Source organism: Chelonia mydas, chromosome 8, assembly GCF_015237465.2.
Source record: "Chelonia mydas isolate rCheMyd1 chromosome 8, rCheMyd1.pri.v2, whole genome shotgun sequence".
Lineage (NCBI taxonomy): Eukaryota > Metazoa > Chordata > Testudines > Cheloniidae > Chelonia > Chelonia mydas.
Genome location: NC_057854.1, coordinates 43,505,934 through 43,528,861, shown reverse-complemented (window position 1 = coordinate 43,528,861; position 22,928 = coordinate 43,505,934). Strand labels below are relative to the sequence as shown.

General features: G+C 43.5%; 1 protein-coding gene across 1 annotated transcript in view; it reads right to left on the bottom strand.

The window, feature by feature from the left end:
• NOTCH2 (notch receptor 2) overlaps positions 1 to 22,928 on the bottom strand; it is a 135,222-nt gene that overhangs the window by 11,074 nt on the left and 101,220 nt on the right. Inside the window, exons 17-27 of the mRNA XM_037906217.2 lie at positions 22,576 to 22,804; positions 17,171 to 17,372; positions 13,739 to 13,892; positions 12,481 to 12,665; positions 10,246 to 10,378; positions 5,503 to 5,748; positions 4,629 to 4,741; positions 3,128 to 3,657; positions 1,943 to 2,290; positions 1,529 to 1,671; positions 251 to 461 (exon numbers count right to left, since the gene is read on the bottom strand). Coding sequence (XP_037762145.1) covers positions 251 to 461; positions 1,529 to 1,671; positions 1,943 to 2,290; positions 3,128 to 3,657; positions 4,629 to 4,741; positions 5,503 to 5,748; positions 10,246 to 10,378; positions 12,481 to 12,665; positions 13,739 to 13,892; positions 17,171 to 17,372; positions 22,576 to 22,804 — 2,494 coding nt within the window. The remainder of the gene's footprint in view (positions 1 to 250; positions 462 to 1,528; positions 1,672 to 1,942; positions 2,291 to 3,127; positions 3,658 to 4,628; positions 4,742 to 5,502; positions 5,749 to 10,245; positions 10,379 to 12,480; positions 12,666 to 13,738; positions 13,893 to 17,170; positions 17,373 to 22,575; positions 22,805 to 22,928) is intronic.

Below are 22,928 nucleotides of genomic sequence, written 5' to 3'. Positions count from 1 at the left end.
AAATTTATCCATGGGCTGGGACTTCCATCTGTGACATTATATGAGTTATCAAATGAAAGATCATCTCACCTGAACATCTGAACAGAGAAAAAGCATGAGAAATTTTAGACTGACATGTAAATTCACCCTACCCCGCAAAGTTTTAAGTACCTTTAATTAGGGACTTATGCACTACATGGTGGTTTGGTTGGCTCCCAAAAACCTAGCACGCATTAGCATAAAGGCATTCAATGACCCAGTAGAGACTTACTTCAGTCCAACTGCATCTTCCCCAACTGGCTCTCTGCGCTTGTGGTTACTGGGGTCCCGGCGTAGAACAAAGCCCTCCGGAAGCCAGAGGGAGCCATGCTTGCGCTTTCTCTTTGCCACAAGCACACCCAACAACAGGATGAAAAGGATGATCACAGCTGCCACAGCAAGTAGGTAAAGCAACTGGGTTTTCTTTGGTAGCCACGGTTCACCTAAAAATCCCAATTAAAATACAGCAAGGTAAGTGCTTTTTTGGACAGCAGCCTTCAATCCTCCTTTGCTCTTTTTGTACATAGGGTTTCCTTCTTCATGAAGGCAGTGATTTTTCTCTACTTCACAGTGGGTTTAGAACAAAGGACGCCAAGGCCTTAGGAAGTTCAGACTCTGGCTATGCACAGTAAATTCTGACAAGCCAGTATAAACTGTACAATGAACACAGCACTTTCATTCTATCGTCTAGCCTTTGTTACATGTTTTTCAGAGTGCGTTTTAAAAGGTTGTAGGGCTGCAGAAAGCAAATTTTGAAGAAGTGTAACACTGCGTGGAGCTCCTGAACAAGCTGCACATGGCTTCATGAACAAGATCTTCAATGGTGCACTCAGTTGTTTTGACGAAGATCTTGTTCTTTTTAAAAAGATCCTGTTCTTTGCTCATCTGGCTCAAGATACCCATTCCCAAATCAAGTTTGAGAGATCAGATTTTAAAGTCACAACACTACTAGGTATAAAGAAGTTGTTTCTGGTCAAGTGCTGAATCTTGTAACTAGGGCTCAGGTACTGGTGGAATCTAGGGAAATTCTGAATTGGAGAAGAGGAAATTTCTGGCAGGCTGAATTTTTATTAAAGGCACCTATTTAAATATCAGCTCAGGGGGGTTGGAATGTTTGAATGAGTTCTAGCAGACAGATGTGATAGTCAAAGGTGTGTGACAAATCTCTCACATGGCTCTGCAACTTATCACCTCCACATATGCATTTTACAACTCGTTTTACACTCCACACTATAAAATGTAAAAAAAAATTCATTACATGAAGCGTACCACACATGCACATAATGGCCACACATACCTGTATAATGTAATACTGTAGGGGGGTCAGTAAATTAGCCCGCAATATGACTAAGTTTTTTGCAGGATTCAAGAAGCTGTATTTGAACAGTAAGGTGCAGGCAGGTGTTGAAGTGCTAATCAACAATTAAAACATGCCATTTCATACATTAAATCAAGCATTTACTTCTTTCATGAGCCAGACATATCCCCCATCTCTTCCAACGTTACTTACTTTGGACAGACACAAAGGGGTAGGGCAGCATGCCCTTGATGGCCTGAGCTGCTAAGAGAGCTGCAGCGGCTTCTGTGCTCTTAAAGCACTGGTCTGAATCTTCAATACATTGGCGGTTGTCAATTTCCAGGAACACCTTCGTGCTGCAGGAACAGAATTAAAGTGCAGAGGAGTAAGCAAAGGAAGAGAGAATTGGTCCTTCTAAATGGTGCATCACTAAGTTAAAATTTAGTCTCCCAGGTTAATTCTTCCAGCCTAGCATTGTATTTAACAATCTCCATAGTTTTATACTTCTCCTGTGGCAGAACATAGACGTATTTTAGACCACAAATACTGCATACATTTGAACACACCTCACACCCACAGTACCTATCAATACAGTCTCACTAGTGGTGCACAAAGGAATTCACTCACCCAATGACCTCCCGTTCAAGTTCTCTGGGCTTGCGAGTGCCCGAGAGCGATCGCCGACTCCGTGATGCCAGGCTCTCCCCATAGTACGGGTACACCATGGGGTTTCCCTGTGAGTCCAGTTTTATTCTCAGGTTGGTATGAAGAAGGGATCCTAAAGTCCGCAGGAAACTGCGGGCATCACTGAGCAGCTCATCGGGGGGCATCAATACCACAATAATGAGGGTCCCTTCTGCCAGTCTCTCAGCTTTGTCACCAGCGCAGTCCAGGCCATCCCAGCCACACTCCTCACTGTTACAGCCCTGGTCACAGCGCCCGTCTGCATAGTGATCTGCACAGTACTTATCATACCTAGGAGAGGGGCACGGGGTTACAAACAGCAGCACACCATTGTTTCATTATACCTCTAGTCTGGGGCCTGCAGAACAGGATACAAACCTTTCCCCACTAGCTAATCAGCTCCAGTCTGGGTTCAGGTTGAGGAGAAGACTGGAGGGGCTGTGGCATATCGGATGAGGTATTTCACCTCTGGAGTGAAGCTGGCCCCAACTCTGGTTCTGAGTGGGTGGAGGAGACGTAATACCTCTAGGTCATCTGGTTTCGTTAAAGGGAGAGAATTGCTCAGTCCAGTAAACGGTCCTTCACCCAGCATGGGGATCAAGCGACTGGTTACTATGGCGAAGCTGCAGCACCTGCTGCCTGCTAGTGATTAGAAAGGAGCACCCCAGGAGTTCAGCTGTGGGTCTCACTCCTGTGCCAAGTTTGTATGGGGTAGGAGTCAGAACACGAAAAGACACCTATAAGTTCATTTTCCCCAGGACCTCAAGAAACACTCTGCTCTGGCTGGAGGGGTTTGCTCTAGTTTGAGTTTCTTTGGGAAGTAGGAGAGAGGTGCAGACTTTGCACTACGTTCAGTAAGCTGCTTTGCATGCGGTGTCACTGAGCAGACTATGTAACTTTGCCCGTAAACACACGTCTTCCAAAAGTTATTTCCAAAGAAAGCTGAAAAACAGATGAGAGAGGGAGAGTTCTTTGATGCGGGGGGCCTAGCGAGGGTGCAGAGAACACACGCCCTTCCCAGGGCTGCGGGGGGAGAGGCAGCACAGGCCAAGCATTCAAGCTGTTAGAAGCACTAGCGAGAGCTTTGTGTTAGTTACAGAGATCCCAGCAGTCAGGAGCAGGCCTTACTTGCATAGTTTGCTATTCTGCTGACACTTGAAGTTGTCGAAAAGGCACTCGGGTGTGTTACAGAGCTCATCGCATTGGCCATTGAAGTGCTGCCAGCAGTTCAGCGAGGAAGAGCATTTGGCCCAGGGATCCTCCACTGTCAGGGAACAGTCACCTCCATCCCACTGGCAGGCGTGCGTGTTACAGTCCTCATCGCAGTAGCCATCTTTTGCTCTTTCTGCACAGTGTTGGCCCAGACAGCCCAGTGGCTGTTGGCTGGGGCGCAGTGAGTGTTCACACTGGCTGCCTTCAGACTGATCTGGACACTGGCAGTAGTAGTAAGGTGGCTGAGTCCTGGGATGGCAGCTTCCACCATTCTGGCACGGCGCACTGGCACAGCCTGTACCAGTCTGGCACGCCGTGCCAGCTGAGAGCTTTGGGCAGTAACATCGGGGCCCAGAGGATGTCTGGATGCATTGCTCCCCTTTCTTGCATTTCACTTGCCCACAGGCACTGTGGCTGCCAAACTCACATTTAAACCCAGAATAACCCTATGAGAAAAGTGGGGAGATCAGACTGATTAATGTTCTTAGGGTTGGTGAAGAGATTTTGGTTAAGTCATGCACAAGGGTGCACAAACATGAGTTTATCTATTTCACAGACCCAAACCCCATGTCAACTCCTGTATCCCTACCCCAGGAACTTGTGGAGCTTTCCTAGATCTAACCACAGACACATTGGTTCCTGGAACCTCCAGGACTTTGAGCAGAAAGCCCACCAAGGAACTGGTCCCTACACCAAGAAGCTTATCTATCTGGCCTTGCCTTACAAGTCCATAGTGCACCCTTGAAGTGCATGTGCTATAGTTAAGGTTGCAAGACAATCTCCATCAGAATCTCATTTTCTCACAAGATGATAATTGTCAAGAATTTTCACACCTTTGGAGCTGACATTTCCCAGGATTGATCACTGAATGGAGTTGCGTGTGTACCTGGTTTTGACAAGGTGGAACACATTTTCTTTTGTTTTTTATTGATGAAAAGGGCTCAGTGGAGTTCTGTGTAAACAAGTACTCAACGGAGCAGCAAAAAACCTAACACTAAATATCTAAAACTGTCTTTAGGACAGAGAAGTTGGCTAAGCTTTCTCAGAAGGGTACTGCTCGGGTTGGGAATGGCAAATCTCAGCTTACCACCTGTGGCATCCAGAAGGAACTGACTGGTGGGTGGGGCTGCACGCCTATGCTCAGCTGGGAGGCACATGGATGCTAGTGCAGCTCCAATGGACACAGCTTCCCACAAAGTTCAGAGGGTGCACACTTCCCCTACAGCAGGGATCAGTGCTCGCCATACTCAAAGAATAAGCAGTTTGATGGATGCTTTGAGGGTCTTTGCGCTGCTCATGAGCGGACGCTAACTGACGGGGCTCACTACCTGCTGCCACCGGGACTTACTGTACAATAAAGCCAGAAAATGTGGGGATGTCTGAGCTAAAACATGCCGTGTAAGGGCATGGCACTTACTGGAGGACACTGGCAGATGAACCCATCAGGCACGTGACTGGCAACAGCACAAGTACCGCCATTCTGACAAGGCTGCTGGGGACACACATCTGTTACGGTCTCACAGCGACGACCTGAGAAGCAGACACACAAGGGAAGGAGAGCACACACAGTTAAAATCAAATGGCTGCTCAACCCTCCCTTTATTTTTCAAGAAGAGACACTGACAATAGATCCTCCACCAATCCGCAAGCCTCATTCACTCTGTGATTCTAAGTGTCCCTGAACCGTGGCACCTGGGGTGGAGCTGCAGAACGCCCTCTGGACAATACCTAGCGGTACAATGTAGCTCGTGTTCCACATTCAATTCTGGCCATATCACCAAAATGATATCAAAAAATTGGCAGCAGTTAAGAAAAGGGCAAAAAATTTGATCATGGATTTGGATGGAGCGATTTATGGAGAAAGTTAAATATGTATGGCTTGTTTAAGATGGCAGTGTGCAGAGAAGTAGAAATGAGAGTTGTGCACCCTTCAGATAATTGTAAACACTAAGGAGGGAAAGGATTTAGGGTAATGAATTGGGAAAAACTAGGAATATGAGATTAGGATAGATGAGATGAATATCAGGAAAGATGAATATCAGGAAAGAACTTCCTGGCAGTGAAGTGTATCAGGCTGTGGAATTCTCTCCAGCAGTGTTTACGGAAGTCCCATTGCTCTAAGATCTTAAAACCAGACTGGTTAAAACAGCAGAAGTCTGTGGGGTGAACAATCATGGATTGTCACGGAAATGGACAGGATAACCTATCAACTCCTAGAGAAGGGCAGGACAATAAGGATAATGTTTTGATCAAGTCAACGGGAAACTGGGATAGCATTTCCAGATACTCACCAGTGAAGGCACTGCGACATACGCATGTATAATCATTGACCAGCTGAATGCAGTCTAGGCTACCATGAGGGCTACAAGGGTTGGAAAGGCACTCATTAATATCCCCCTCGCAGCGCTCGCCTGCGAAGCCTGGGAGACAGTGGCACCTGTAGCCCCCAATTTGATCAATGCACTGTCCTCCATTAAAGCAACGGGGTCCTCCCAGATCTGAAGCACAGTCATCAATGTTCTCCTCACAAAGATGGCCTGTTAAAACAAGTGAGAGAAACCAAACCCTCAGGTGTCACGGCCTCATTTCTTATAGTTAATTAAGTTACCAAAGTCGACCTTCCATTTAATACCAGGCTCACCTCGGTTAGGATCCCTGCCCAATGCATTTACTTCAGCCTCAGATCATCCCCAATGAATGTGTGGGTTAGATCGAGCCAGGTCTCAGTGGCTTTCATTTAATTTAGGGTATATATATTTTTTAGAAAATTTGATTTAGTCCTATGGTTGAGGAATTATCTTTCAAAGCAATTGTTTGCTGAACACTGCCAGACAGTTCTGTATTGTCACTTGAAAAGCTAAAAACTGACAATATTAATTTAGTTTGGTGGTAACCCTGAAACCTGATGACGAGAGTTTGGATCAACATACTTCAAATCATCAGGAATGGAACAAGTTGACAGAAGTGTCTGTGGATAGAATACAGGCTCACGACTGGCAGGGCACCACTGCTGGGCATCTAGGACAAGCCTTGGACATTGCTAGGGATGGTAGTTCCACAAGTTCCCCTCAGCAGCTTGTTCTGTTTAACCTATTCTATCTGAGGGTCAGATACTGTAGGGAAAGTGTCCTAAATCCATTACTGGTTCTGCCTCAGATAATAAGATATAGGGTTCAGCTGAAGAACCAACCCGTAACTAATCCAGTTGAACCATATTTTCCTCATGCTTTACACAGAATACTCCAATTTATGTAACTCACTAGAATATTTGCTCTTTTGTAACACCCTGATATTACTGACTCATTTGTTATCCACTATAAGACGCAAACGCCCGCCAGCATCCCAGTTTTTATTTGGGAATTTGGCTATTCCTTCCAACATGGACCATTTTACTCATATAACTAGCATGCATGCCCCACTTTTATCCATTAAACTTGTGACCCTAGCAAAAAGCTGGTTTGACATGATGTATTAGTACCTGTTGCAAGAGGCATGAAAGGATGAGAGAACGAACAGTGGTGATGAAGGAAGCCAAAGGGCCTAGGTGAAAGAAACTGTGATAGGAACACAAAAACAGAATCCACAAGAATTCTTTCCTCCCTAGCACTTCAGCAATGTAGTTAATGCTGCATATCCTTCACAGGGGAAGGAGTTAACGGGGCAAGAAATGTCTGCTCTCATATGTAAGCTTGTATTGAAAGCTATGTTTTGAAAAACAGGTGACAAAGAAGAAGACAGAACGGAAGTAGTATGTTGTTAAACCTTAACTCTACTGTAATGCGATTTTGTTTAAGAATTTCCTTTAGGGAAGTTTAATATATGAAGACTTTAAAAAAAAAAAAAAGAGAAAAAAGAAAAAAGAATTCTACCATGTACTTGCTAATGGGTTCAGTAGTAGCAACCTTACATTTTTTTTCCATTTAACTTTTGGGGATAGATTCAGTTACAGCAGCAGATTTGAGCCCCACTGGAGCAATGAAAAGTAGCTGCAGTGTATTGGTCAAATAACAAAAAGCAGCTGCAAATCTGACTTATCAGAACAGCACAAAGAAGCCAGAGTGCACTGCTGCACTGGGCCCTTAATTTGCAATTGAATTGTAAATGAGGGTCGCTGGAAGATGCCCAGAGCGCCCTGCGAAGCCCACAAGCTCGTGACTGGGACCGTCTCTAACGCAAACCTGGTGGACCACACCTCAGTGGATCTGTAAAAGATCCTCACTAAGGGAGCTGTCTCTGCATGGCATTGCCCGACGAACAGCCTGCCTGGGTCTAAAGTTGTGTGCCTCTGAACTCATTCCTTTGAACTCAGAACTCATTTGCCTTTGGACATTTCCTCAGGATTAGCCACTCAGCAGCATCTGCAAGTTAAAGAACTCCAAGAGAATGTGTATGAACTCAGATACACCATGTCCAAAAAGCAAGGCTTGAAAACAGCTGGCATCTATACATACGTTGTACCAGCAACTCTGAATGAAAGCTGAGCTTCTGACGATAAAGGGCAGGTCTGCACTAAAGAATTATTTCAGTATAAGGAAGGAGGGTGATGCTCTCCCGCCAACATAGCGCTGTGTACACGAATGCTTATGTCAGTGTAACTTAGGTCACTCAGGGGGGTGTTTTTTCACACCCCCGAGTGACAAATTTTGCTGACATAAGTGCTCATGTGGCCTGAGTACCTTTCCCAGACCTGAAGAAGAGCTCTGTGTAGCTCAAAAGCATCTCTCTTTCTCCAACAGAAGTTGGTCCAATCAAAGATATTATCTCCCCCACCTTGTCTCTCTAAGTATCTAGACAGGCGGACAAAGGCCATGTCTATATGTACAGAGCTGTAGCAGCGATACAGCTGCACCGCTGTAGCACATCTGTCAAGGTTCCCTCCCCACTCTGAACTCTAGGGTATAGATGTGGGGACCCGCATGAAAAACCCCCCTAAGCTTATTTCTACCAGCTTAGGTTAAAAACTTCCCCAAGGCACAAATCCCTGTTTGTCTTTGGACTGAGGTATGCTGCCACCACCAAGTGATTTAGATAAAGAATCAGGGAAAGGACCACATGGAGTTCCTATTCATACAAAATATCCTCCCAAGCCTACACCCCCTTTCTTGGGCAGGCTTGAAAAATAAACAAGGTGAGGACAAACCAGACCCTTGGATTTATAGGACACTAAAAACCCAATCAGATTCTTAAAAAAACAGAAATTTATTATAAAGAAAAAAAAGTAAAAGAAGCACCTCTGTAAAATCAGGATGGAAGGTAATTTTACAGGGTAATAAGATTTAAAAAAAACAGAGGATTTCCCTGTAGGCAAAACTTAAAAGTTACAAAAACCAGGGATAAACCTCCCTCTAGCACAGGAAAAATTCACAAGCTAAAACAAAAAATAAACTAATGCATTTCCTTGCTTTACTTACAATTTTTGTAATCTAGATGCTTAGTTCAAGTAGGGCTTTGGGAGATGTATTTTCCCTGTCCTGATTTCTCGCTGACCCAGATAGAACCAACAAAGAGAACAAAGCAAAAACCTTCCCCCACAGATCTGAAAGTATCTTCTCCCCTTATTGGTCCTTTTGGTCAGGTGCCAACCAGGTTACCTGAGCTTCTTAACCCTTTACAAGTAAGGAGGGATTTTATGATACCCTTAGCTGTATGTTTATGACAACACCTGATGAAGATGCTCTCTGCCAATGGTAGAGAGTCCTCCCATCAGCATAATAAAACCACCTGCACGAGCAGCAGAAACTCTTTTGCCGACACAGTGCCGTGTACACGATTGCTTATGTCGGTGTAACTTATGTCACGTGGGGGCAAACAACGACGGGGGAGAAGGGGGGTGTTTTTTCACACCCCTGAGCGACATAAGTTATGCCAACATAGCCTAATACTTAGGTGTATAGGATTGAAATGCAAAATGATCTTTGAACTGGAGTAATGGGCTAAAAACAATAAATGGAATTAAATAAAAATATAAAGTGGTTCACATAGGAATAAGTTTCAGAGTAACAGCCATGTTAGTCTGTATTTGCAAAAAGAAAAGGAGTACTTGTGGCACCTTAGAGAATAACCGTCTCTAAGGTGCCACAAGTACTCCTTTTCTTATAGGAATAAGTGATTATCTAGACTGGGGATCCTTGCTGGGCACTCATACTAGTGTGTGATCTGAGTTGGAGTAGAGTTTAATAACACACAGCAAGTGGTTTATGTAGTTATATAATCCTGTTTAAGGTCTGAGTCATCTATTCAGCTCTACCTGGCACAAATTTGGCCTTACCTGGAGAACTATGCTCCAGTAAGGGCATCACATTTCAGAAAAGAAACTGAAGAAGATTCAGAGGAAGATAAAAAGTTTAAAACTGGTTTGGGAAACAAAATCTATGCAGAAAAGCTGAATGAACTGGGCATATTTAGTTTGGAAAATGACTAAGCAGAGATAAATATTTGCTGACTAGTGAAAACATTTGATCCCATGTGCACTTTATAACACCTTTATCTATATCTACTATGGCAAAACCAACAGTAGTAGCTTAATGTACAGCAGGGAAAATGGAGATTAAATTGAGCAAACGTTATATCAAACACGCTATCAATGGAGGTTATGGAATCACCATCACTGAAATATACAAGCTTGCCAACTATTAGATGACTATGGGGTAATCAAAATCAGTCTGGCTGCAGTGGAACAGGTTAGACCAATTTTGTTCAAACTTCCTTCCCAAAAAAGGATTCCGCGACTGAGGTTAAGTGGAGGCTGAAATCTTAAGAACTTGAAGAAGAAAGGACACTGGAGTTATGCAAGCACTAAACACACTTTTTACACAGCTAATACCATCCTGGTTAAAATAATTTCTGATGTTATAATTTATCCAGTTCCTTTTTTAAAGGTAACAGGGAAGATGTCTGTCTCTCTCAGGCACTCAGAGTGCTTGACTTTACAGCCCTCTTCACGAGGAAGTACAATAAGCCCTGGGGACTCTATGGCATTAAAGCCAGTCTACCAGAACAGAAAGTGACTCTTACATAATTGCTGAGTTTCCTACCCCGAGTTCCTGGTGGACAGGAGCACATGAAATGATTGACAAGATCAATGCAGGTTCCTCCATTCTGGCAGGGCTGGAACTGGCACTCATCCACTTCATACTCACAGTTGACTCCTTGGTATCCTGGCGCACACTATCGGTATAAAAACCAAACAAGTGTAAATAATCTTCACCCAGAATGAACACAGTAGCATACTCTGAGACTGACATACCCTAGGCTAAAACAGGACAAAATACTCTGTGGGCCAAATGCTGCCCTCATCTGTTGCTGTGCAACATCAATGATTTCAGTGGGACAGCAGAGGTAACCAAGCACAGAATGTGACCAAGGAACTACTGAACTCCCCACTGAACGTCTGAAAGCGAATGATCTTGTTCCTGTGGACAGCTTACAGAATGCACATGAGAGAGGCAAGGTAGGTGAGGCGATATCTTTTATTGGACCAGCTTCCGTTGGTGAGAGAGACAAGCTTTTGAGAGCTCTTCTTCAGGTCCAATAAAAGATATTACCTCCCACACCTTATCTCTCTAATATCCAGGGTCTGACACTGCTACAACTACATTGCATACAAGAATCTCACATGACACCCATGGAACTCCTGATTAGATTCAGCTGCTGTAGAAGTTGACTTGTGTTTTAAGTGTTATGTAAATGCAAACCCCTCAGGAAACGTGCCTCCAAGATTCTGCATGTACCATCATTCTCAAGGGCCTGGGAATTTGGGTTGGACACAATAACCTCTGGAATCAATCTACACAGCCCTGTATATTGGCCATAGAGGTCAGGGAGAGCACTTGGAGGCACTTCCCAACCTGGGAAGCAAGTGGACCCCACTTCCCTAGCAAGATGAGTATAGGAAATTTTGTAATATGTTCTAGTTTCTTTTCATGTAATCACAAAAGTTAGGGATGGGAGAGGTGAAGAAATCCACTCCCCTGGGGGCATAACATTTTAGTAACTAGCTACCATATGGCCTTATACTGAATACTGCCGGAAGGTCCTTCTGAAGTGTTGCCTCCCTCCCTGCCAGTATCCAAGTTTCAACTTATTTTCAGATGTATTAGCTGTGTTTTTCCCCACATCAAACCTTGTTTTGCTGTTTGACCACATTTCTAATAGCTTTAGAGCTCTTTGGACTTTGATTAACTGGTACATAGAACTCTTCCCGTTAAATATAATCGGAAAATGTCATTAACATGGCACTTACTCTCCCCTAGAAGGAAAAAGGGCCCAACACCTTCCTCTACCCTATGAGGGGACACACACTGCTCTTTAATTGCTTACAGTTCAGGTAATTGTCTTGGGTATGTCTTGTGCATACCAAACACAACTTGAGTAAGGGTATGTCTACACTTGCAAAGTTTTTGCACTGTAAGTTTCACTGGTGATAGGGAACCGGTGAAAGTAAAGCGCTGGTTTGTGTACTCACTTAATTCCTCAGGCATCAGAGAGCATTTACATTAGCAGCACTTCCATCGCTGATGAGAGCTGCACTCTAGGGCAGCTATCCGCAGTGCAGCCCTCTCCAGTTTGACAATGGGTCTTGTGGGAAGGGGAGCGGGGATGTGATCGCGGGACATGCTGGATCCCTGCACAGTCTCCTCTCCCCAAACACTGATCAGCTCCAGCAGCTCAGCATGGCTCCAGGCAGGGGATCCTTTGCTCTCTGGAGCAGGCATTGTCACCTGGCCAGATAAGTGAGCACTTGCCAAGAAAACAGGAAGGGGAGTTTCAAAGTTCCCGGGGCTTTACAGGGGGAGGGGTGGATGTCTGTTTACCTAGCAGCAGAGCTGCTAGCCAGAGTGGTCACCTAGGCACTGTGGGATATCTTCCGGAGGCTAAAAGCTGTGCAAACAGGCAGAATGTGTCTTCACTTGCACATCACCACAAAAGCATCACCGGTAAGAGCTGTACACGTCTCATGGAGGTGGTTTTCTTTTTGTGGTGAAACTTCTGAGTTTCACTGCAAAAAGTCATTGGCAAGTGTAGATGCTCTCATGGTTTTTGAGCAAAAAAGGGACTTTTGCCACTTTAAATGGCAAGTGTAGACATGCCCCAGGTCTCAGTGTTGTTTGGAAAATGATCAGATACACTTGCAAAGGACCTGGTAACCATTATGGGAAACAGATCACAGTGAAAATGATAGGATGTGAGTGAAGATTTGTACAATGAAAATGAAGGTGAGTAAGAGCTAAGCATCTTCCTTTTGTCCCTTATGCATCATCCAGCTTTACCTCACACCGATATCCCCCGAGATAGTCACTGCAGGTGGCACCATTCTGGCATGGATTGGAGGTGCATTCGTCCAACTGCTCTTCACAGTAGCTGCCAGTGTAGCCCATGCGGCACTGGCAGCGATGACTGTTTCCCACATTAAAGCAAATGCCGGAATGCTGACACAATTGGTCTAAGGGGACTCCTAGAATAAAAATTAATTAAGCAAAGTAAGCAGCCATCTCAAAGCAACATTTCAGAAAAAAAGCTCCCAAGTGCCCTCATAGTCGCGAGTTCACCTGGGAATACTTACAGCTAGACTCAACCTACACAAAACTTCTATCCCAGGAACGATTCTTTAAAACAAGACTGTTCACCCTGACAAAGAATCACCCAGATTCTGGACAGGACACTGCCACTAGCCCCCTGGCAGACAATGACTAACAATGCCAGCTTGGATACTTTTATTCATATCACTAGATAATTTACCACTTGTTGAGTCTCTGCATCTAAAATGTACATAAACCTAAGTTTGCAAAGACTGGTTTCCACCCCATCTTCATCACCTGCTGGAGAAGTCCTTCTCACCCCTTGTATTGAGAATGCCTCTTCCAGACATTCTTGGACCCAGCCTTGGATTTGTTCCAAGAAGACTCTTCTAGGAAGACTCTGCAGCACATTCCATTTACATCAGGTTTTTTCCATCTGCATCATTTGAATTCGGTAATGGAGTATGGGCCCAAAAGTTGTAGGCAGACGAAGCATCTACTGACCAATATCACTTAACCACATATTTAAGGCATCATATATGTAACAGACCTCTCATCTACAAGGAGGGCAGGGTTTCAACTTGGTCTTTTGGGGATTCACCAGAAGGGCACAAAAACAAATTAGCCCAACAGCATTCAAAGGAGCAGCCCTTACGGAACAGAGATTACTGAAACCCTGAACACAGACTTAGAGTAGTGTGAGCTGTTGTAGCTTTCCCTGAGAACTAGTCCCTAACTAGGGAGAAGAAAAGTGTTCAGTAAACAAACTGAAGGAATCAGAGGGAGTTTGGACTTAATGCTTCAATGGGTGGAAGGGACAGAGGGTGTCTGGGGGCCATATCTCCTTATAAAACCTCACCTAGAGCCTTCCACAGCTTAATACTGCTTCTCTGTGGCCCCATAAGGGCCAAAATGTCCCAGATTCCAAATGCATCTCAGGAGGGGAGATCCGCAATGACAATACTTTGAGAACTACTGTTTGCTACAAACACAGAAGAGCACTACTTACCCCTCTGTGAAGCAGCCACCTGACAGGAGACGTTGGGCACGTCACAATAGGCGCCAGTCCAACCAGATGGACAGATGCATTGAGACTGAGTTCCCCTCTGGATGCATGTGCCTTTGTTCTTACAGGGAGACTTGTTGCACAGATCCTTGAGTGTCTGAAAAAACAGATCAAACAACTGAGAAGTACAAAAAGAGTATTCAAAGCAGTAGGTTGGAGAAGGCACTGCAAAGGAAATTCTCCAGCCAGCTAGCCAACTCCTTGATAGGACCAGTCTCTAAGTCCCTGAATCCAAACAACGTGTGCAATGTCAGTTTTTCAACTTCGCCCCTCTATGCCAGACTGGGACAGTGTCACCTGCCTGAGTCTTCCTCTCGATGAAACCTGAGAGATACCTTGCCCCAAGAGGGTACTCTAATCTCAGCTACATGCTTCCTTTGTCCAGGATGCTCCAGGCGCTGAGAAAGGAAGCATGCTGCCCACTTTTGAGCTCTCCCCCGGGACCCTCCCTGACGGAACCAAGGTGATACGTGCCATCAGCAAAGTGAGCAGGCGGACAGAGAAGTAACATTACCAATGGAAGTATGAAGATTTAATTTCAATGATGATTTGCTACAATGTTTCTCACATACAACCCCTTGGAGAATCATTTTTGCCTCTTCCCAGGCTCCCACCTTCACATTAACAGGAAGCCTCAGTAAGTCAACAATCCCAGAATCCACATTTTTCACTGAATCCCCGCCCCCCAGTTTCCTCCTTTTCCAGGAGGGAAGTGAGATGTCGAAGTCATTTATGCTCTTTGCCTCCACCACCTGCCTCGTTAGCTTCCCCTGCCTATTTATTCCCCCCTTTGCAAGAGCTCATTCTTTCTGAATTCTCCTGCTTTCCTGCAGTTTAGTTTAAATTTCCCCCACCATTCCACACTCTTGGTAAAAGGATCAAAGAATACTGGGCCTATTGATTTCTTAAACATAAACAAGGAATGCATTGTTCAAAAGAAAGAATTTGCAATTTTGTATGAAAGACACAAAACAACTGAATTCCCACTCAACTAATTAGGCTTACCACTCCACCATATCTGTCCTGAGATAACAATAGAGACAAGGTGGATGAGGTATATCTTTTATTGGACCAACTTCTACTCGTGAAAGAGACAAGCTTTGGAGCTACACAGAGCTCTGCTGGGACCAACACGGCTACACCACCACTCCAAACAACAATCTGAGACGACTATACACCTTTACCAGCTTATTTGCTTTCTCAGCACCTAGATGTGAATTATGTCAGCCTCCTTCTCAGATAGATTTGGGAGGGAAATCTGGATCATCGAGTATTAAAGAAAGGAATGAACTCAGGATTATATCCCCTCATCCGTGTTTTAGCCCTTTCTTTTCTGGGCTTAATCTGTGACTTTTGCACTTGTAATGAGTTATTGGTTACATAACATACTGGTTTCTATAGCTTCTCATTCCTTTTATTTAGTCCTTGCTGTTCCAGCTCTTCGTTAATTATATCAAACCTACTTTCCACAGAGACAAACTATAATGTCTGCAGCCTGTAGACATATCCCCTTGGAGAATCATTTTTCTCCACTATACTCTTCAATGGAGTTAGTAAATTCAGGGAGTCTAGAGTTCCTTGTCATATACAATGCATGTTATGATATGATCAAACTCCTCCTTGTGTTCATTGTGGAAACAAATTTCCTCAGAGGTCTACCAGTAACATTAGGAAGCAGGAACATTAAGTATTTTTCCAACCAATCATAAGGTACATGATGGAAGCAGAGGAACTACTGAACTTTACAGTATTTTGGGACTATCTTTAATGCTAGGCTTCTTGGTGAGGTTTTAAGTAGCGTGCAGAGACTCCATACACCAGGTGTTCAGACTGAGAAGTTCTCATCTTTTACATGTTATTTTCATGGCCTCTGTAAATGGCAAAGGCTTTATTGTCATACTTCTCTGCATTATTGGACACCATGTTGTGTTTTCTTTTTCAAATGTACAAACAACAGTATTGCATATTTTCCTGTGTGGGTGCTTGTAGCCATCATTGTGTTATTTCTCATGTCTGACTAAATATCTTGCATCAATCAGTTGTTGTTGGGGTTTTGTTTTGTTTTTTATTAATTGGCAGCATCTTGCAGCCAACCTGCTAGGTTAAGTGTCAAGCAGTATACCTAATATTAAGTTCCAAAAATTGCTCATGGTGTTACAAAGCCATGTAAGCATAAGGGAAAGTTGCAAAATTCTCATGAAGTTGCAGTCTTTGCCTGGCAGTTTTTATGACACACTCAGATTGTCTATAAATGACAGAGCTCAGCAGCCTTCTCTTGAATGAAGCCAATGCTGAAGCTCACTGTTGCAAGGCTGGAACAGAGACCTAAGGCATTATGGCTATGTTTCAATTACAGTAGCATCACAAATATCTTACTGGCAGAATGTAAGTTAGTGCTCTACATCCATGTCAATAAGCCAAGTTTCATTCAATGACACATTTGATTTTGAACTAATACAAATAGATATTCTGCACTTAAAAGAACTGAGTGGCAAGACTGAGATAAGCACGAATCCTTTCGGAAGTAAAATTCAAACACTGTTTGAATGTTATCAGCGTGATCAGTTTTGATTAACTCAGTTCAATTGCTTGCTTCCTACCACTTCCTTAAACTTCAGTCATGTTAAATCAAATTCATGCAGAGATGTTTGGTAATCACTGCTGAATCTTTTGCAGAACAGAGCAGCAGCTTTGACATTTATTACAGGTACTGTACAATGGGAAACCCCACTTACTGAATTCAAAACTGCTTCATTGTGCTATTTTAGTCTTACTGAATCTAACGTACTGGATGATCATGTCAGTTATTCCCGTACAAGAGTTCCTTTGATTGTTTGTGATCCAGACAGGATGTTTGTTTCAATTACCTTGATTGGCTCTTTGTGGAAAAATTTAGTTTGTTTGAGATCTCACAACTGCATCTATCATAGGGCTTGTCTACACTTATAGTGCTGCAGCGGCGCAACTGCCCGTGAAAACGCTACCTATGGCGAATGGAGAGCGTAGGTAATCCACCTCCCCTAGAGGCAGTAGCTGTGTCGATGTGAGAAGCCCTCCCATTGACATAGCGCTGTCTACACCAGGGGTTAGGTCGGTATACCTCACTCAGGGGTGTGGAAAATCCATGCTCCTGAGTGACATAGTTATACCAATATAAGTTTGCAGTGTAGACTAGGGCATAGTTACCAGGAAAGTTACTACATAGTTACTACAGCTAATTGTGGGCTTTGTTACCCAAAAAGTACTAGACACAGTGAGCCGTGTCTACACCAGCTGTACACTGTTTCTGCTGTGTAACAGTTCAAATGAAAATGTTAAGTGAGAACGGACCAGACAAAATAATTGCTGTAACAGTCTGAACTCAATGCCACTTACTTGGCAGTCTTTCCCAGTGTAACCCAAGGGACAGATGCACTGATAGGTCCCCAGGCTATCCACACAAGTCCCTTTGTTCAAACAAGGATGGGAATCACATTCATTAATTTCCATCAGGCAGAAGGCCCCAGTGAACCCCACCGGGCACTGGCAGGAAAAGGAGTTGATCCCATCCACACAAGTGGCTCCATTGAAACAAGAACTGAAAAACAAATAAGCATGAAAACAAAACTCAGCTACAACAAAATGCAAGTTAACCGACAGCCAAAGATTTTGTATAGGATACAGACAATAGAGAGATAAACAGCTGGATTGGATCATCTGCTCTGTCCCTTGGCGGGCCTACAGCATACTTACTATGGCTTTGTCAGTCCACTCCACTGTTTGCCATACTGTGAATTTTGTGCTGTGCTAGAGCCACAAGCCTAGTTCTCCAGAGACTAGGGTTCAGCGTGGGCAGAAGCATTCCATACCAATGTGTAACCATGTGACCAAAATACAGAGGAACGAGTGCTATTTAGGCAGAGGAGAGTTCTCATGGTGGTGGGGTTAGAGTTGGTGAAATTCTATGGCCTGTGTTACACAGGAGGTCAGACTAGATGATTATAATGGTTGGTCTCTTCTGGCCTTACTCTCTGCATCTTTGACCAAGTGATTCCTGCGTCAAGCCCATGACTTCTGGCTGAGCTAGAAGCATTTCTCTGGAGAGACACCCAATCTCAATTTAAAGACAAAGTGATGGAGAATCCACTATATCCCTGGATAAATTGTTCCTGGTTAATTACCCTCACATTAAAAGGTGCATCTTATTTCCAGTTTGAATTTATCTAGCTTCTGCTTCCAAGCAACTGGCTCTTATTCGCCCTCTGTTCGTATTCTCCTCTCCATGTAGATCACAGTGTATAAGTACCAAGTCACCTTTTAGACTGAAGCTCAGTCTATTTTGCTGATCAGAGACAAGTTTGTGAGGCAGGTTTCTCAAACCAGAGAGCACCATGTGTGCTTTGGGGAGCGGGGACACCAAACCATATTTTGCTCCCTGAGTCTGCAATATCTGGCTATGGACCCCAGAACACACAGGAGTGACCCCTACTTTACATTTGCAGAACAAAGCCCTGGCCTCTGAAGTTTTAAATAACCCAAGCAATAAGGATTCCATTGCTTGTCTAGAAAGACTATTCAAGAAGGTTAAATCTCTTATTAGCCTAAATTTTCCTCATCTATATTTGATTCTATTACTCCTCAGTAATACCTCTGCTTCCCAGGTGTACACAGCTTTCGGTTGTGTTTTGTAGACAGAGTCACTTTTATTGCACCTAGCCAAGTTTTACATATGTAATTCCTTTGAACTTTCCTCAAATCAATGCCTTTTGCCTATCTACCCTATTACTAATTTTGCTGCTTTTCTCTAAATTCCCTCCAATGCCTCCAACTTTTTTCGATTGAATCACGTTTGAATCAGAAACACCCGTTAAAGAATTCTTGTTTTTTGAATCTCTATCAAGATGTTCAATGGTAGAAGAAATTTAACAAACTGAATGAGTTTATCATAGCAAATGGTGTAGAGTGGCAAAATTGCATTTGTGTGCTCTGACAGACCTTACGCCCTGACTGGGAAATTTGGTCACGGTGCTTTGGAAAAATTCAACTGGCACCTAATGCTAAGTTCACTTGCTGCTGTATTCATTGTGAGGCACTACTTGCTAAAAATGCCTGTCAATCTGATAGTGATTCTGGATTAGGCTTTAAAGGTTTTATTAAAACCTGAGTGTTGAACTTGTGCTTATTTTCAGTTAGGAGAAATGAATTGGGAAGCGATCATCAAAAACTTCTCCACAAAATTCATCCTGACCTCTCTCCTGAGATCAGAGAAAAATGCCTGAATTTGGTCACCTAGTTTAATGAAAACTCTCCCACCAGTGTAACAAGTGAGAAATGGATCTGGGACCCATTTTCAATACAAGACAATACCCTGTCAGGTGGCTTCTCAGCAAAGGGAAAGGAAGAGGTGATTGTCATGTGATGGTGCATTCAAACTCAAATTCAACAAAGTGCAGCTCTGTGACTTTTGGTTGAAAAAGAGGGTATGTCTACACTGCACAGTTGTTGCCAAAACTTTTGTCTTTCACGGGTACTTAAAAAAGCCCTCCGCGAAAGACAAAAGTTTTGCCGACGCAAGTGACAGTGTGAACGTGGCTTTGTCGGCAGGAGCGCTGGATGTATTTTGTCGGCAAAAGTGCCGACAAAATACTGCAAAGGAGCATTCACACATGCTGACTTTTAGTGACTTTGTCGCTAAAAGCTGCGTAGTGTAGACAAGCCCGGAGAGAGGCACTTTGCTCTGGCAGAGCTTTGAAATTTTGTTATGCCCTTCAGCACTATGTATCTATGTGAGACTTTTTTCTACCTTTATCACCATTAACACAAAGTATAGGATGAACCTCAGTGTAGCACCAGACCTTCGGCTGAAGCTCACAATTCTCCCCTGACAAAGCAGCTATGTTCCGTGAGGCAAGCACACCCTTTACTTTTTTGTCTTCTCTGAGAACTACTCAACATGTTTTGTAATTTTTCTTGATTTAAATTTTGTAAAACGGGAAGCAAAATGAATTTTGGCCCATATCCAACAATAATCCATATAAACTTCCAACTTAAATTATACAGTTAAAAAATCAAGTCATTGATGTAGTTCAGTAGCACCACCAAAATATATCAATATGACAAATATGTATTGATTGTTTCTTGCAATTTCAGTAACACAAAAGAGAAATAATAATAATAATCATGGCGGATTGTAATAATAATGGCTGCTTCATTGTGTTTCTTTTTGATTCGCTGTCTAACAACCTGAAGGGCTTGAAAATGATGTCATAATAGAACATTTTAGGCTTCCCTAGGCATTTATTTTACTACACAGTCTGGAAATACTAAAGTCACACTTATGAAGAGCTAAAATAAATGTCCACAAAATGGAAAAATCTGCATGTGGTACTTCAAACGTAAGTTTGTTTGTTTTTAAAAAAGATGGCATTGTGATACTCTGTACCTCGGGGGAACACCCAGCACCCCCACGTTCATCCTTGTAAAATGATTGTGTGGTATCCAATGCAAAGTTTGTCATGTTGGGTGTCTTCAGAAGTCTCATGATGCACTGAGCATTGTTGTTACAGTAATGTTATAGTAAGTTTATAGGTTATAATTTCATGTACGTAGTTATGAGGCTGAAAATGTATCCTTATGGCTTAAAATAAGCCCAGGCAAAAACTCTCCAAGAACAGAGAGGCAGTTCACATCTCATCAGGGCAGGTATGGGACAAACCCAGCCCAGCCTCACAGGAACAAAGGACACTGGCCTAGGCAGCAACAAAAGGATCTGTTGGACTCTCGAGTGAGTCACCCCCCTTCCTTTAGACAGTTTGGGACTGCAATGAGGTAATGCTCACCTGACTCTGAAAGGGGGTGGGAACAAAGCCAAGAGGGAAGAAAGAACATGATAAAAGGGTGAGACATTTGCCATGCTCTCTCTTTCTTCCACCTACATCTACAGACACTACACTAAGCGACTGAAGCGCTGGTCAAAGGGGAGAGCCTGGCTGAAGGGCAACCAGCCAGCCTGTAGTGAGAAGCACCTAAGTTTGTAAGGGCACTGAAAGTGTTACGATCAGCTTAGAATGCATTTTGCTTTTATTTCATTTGCCCAAATCCGACTTGTTATGCTTTGACTTATAATCACTTAAAATTTATCTTTCATAGTTAATACATTTGTTTGTTTATTCTACCTAAACCAGTGCATTTGGTTTGAAACATGTCAGAGACTCCTCTTGGGATAAGAAGCCTGGTATATGTCAATTTATTTGTTAAATTGATGAACTCATATAAGCTTGCAGTATCCAGTGAGCATAACTGGATACTGCAAGACAGAGGTTCCTAGGGTTGTGTCTGAGGCCAGAGATATTGGCTAGTGTCATTCGGTTGCACAATCCAAGGAGCAGCTTACATGCCAGAGGCTGTGCGTGAACAGCCCAGGAGTGGGGGGGTTCTCACAGCAGAGCAGGGTAAGGCTGGCTCCCAGAGTCAAGGATTGGAGTGACCTAGCAGATCACCGGTCCAGATAACACCAGAGGAGAATCTCACATGTATATGAACCAATAAAGTTTGGAAACTGCTGACTAATACATCTCTCAGGAAGATTTTCCCCCAGTTTAAGTTCTCTTAATTTTGGTCCCATTACTCCAAGTTAGTTCTACTCAGTTCCTCTCCTTGATGCTTACACCCTTCCAGATACAACATTTGAGGAGTTATGTCCCAAGCCTCCTAGTTGCCTCTTCATAAGCTCTTAATAGTGCCTCTATTTTTTAATTAGCTTCCACTGTTTTCAGCCCGTAACCTTGAGTTCTCTAGTTCAGTCTGTATTTTCCCTGTCTTCCTCAGTATTGACAACTCCTTTTAGCTCCATCTGCACATTTCAATAGTGGTAAACTCCCTCCTCACAAACATGTTAAAAAACATCAGGCCCACCCCCAATGTCTGTATTATCCCACCAGTAACCTTCCCCGCCCCCCAGCTTGGTACAGGGTTAATCAATCTCATTTGTTTAGTCTTAACTTTTCAATCCATAGAACAGTGATCCTATCCAAGACAATTTGAATTAATTTTTCAGGTTACACTGAGACAGTGGCAAATACTTTATTTTACATCTATGACATTCCTTTTATCCACTAATTTAGTAATTCTACCAATAAAGCAATCCTAACCAAAAAAACCCAGTCACATGTGGCAATCTTATGCATAAACCTCCATTGTAAATGTAAACTCATTTGCTTTCCAGACGGCTGGTACCTTCCCAGTAGTCCATTGTATTTCAAAAATATGAAGTGGATGGTTCAATAAGTTTTAGCCAATTCCCTTAATATACTAGGATGCATGCTTCTCAGCTGAGTACAAGAGAGACAAGATTAACTAAATGCAACAGCACTGGAAGTGTGTCTCCCTGTGGAACCGGGTCACCAACCAAAGCTCCTTTGTTGAGCGGAATCAAGGAGGAACTGATCACAAAATGGAAGGGAGCGATATTCACACCCACATGCACGAGGCGCACAACCTACTGGTAACTGGTAACAGTGGGCCAAAACTTCTGAACTATGGGATTTGCCACCTGGACTTGCACAATAAGCACAGACCCAGACGTGTAGTTCTATCTGAGCTGGTACCTTTGGAGAGCATAGCCTTCTTGCAAGCACAAGCTAGGCAAGCATCCGTGGTCTTTGAGGCTCAAGCTTGTCCCAGCACCACCAGGCAGGAAAACAGCAGTCCCCAGGGTTGTTCCTGAACACGACTACCTTAAGCCACTGGACAGCATTCTGTCTCTATTCTCTCCCTCCCTCCATATTTAAACATATACTTACCTCTCGGTACACTCATCAATATTGTTCTCACAGTGGGTCCCCTCAAACCCTGCCTGACACTTGCAGGTGTAGCTGTTGACGTAGTCCGTGCAGGTGCCTCCATTCTTGCATGGTTCACTCAGACATTCATTTATGTCTGTCTGACACTTATCCCCCTGAAACCCAGGCAGACAGGTGCATAAGAAAGAGTTCACCCCATCCACACACGAAGCTCCATTCTGGCAGGGATCTGCAATAACAACACACTATGTATTACAATGGATATATAAATACCATGGCAGGGCCAGGTTCAGCTGCACTTATGCAAAAGGGCTACACAATTTCAAAAACAAGTGCCTTTTTACACACTTTTT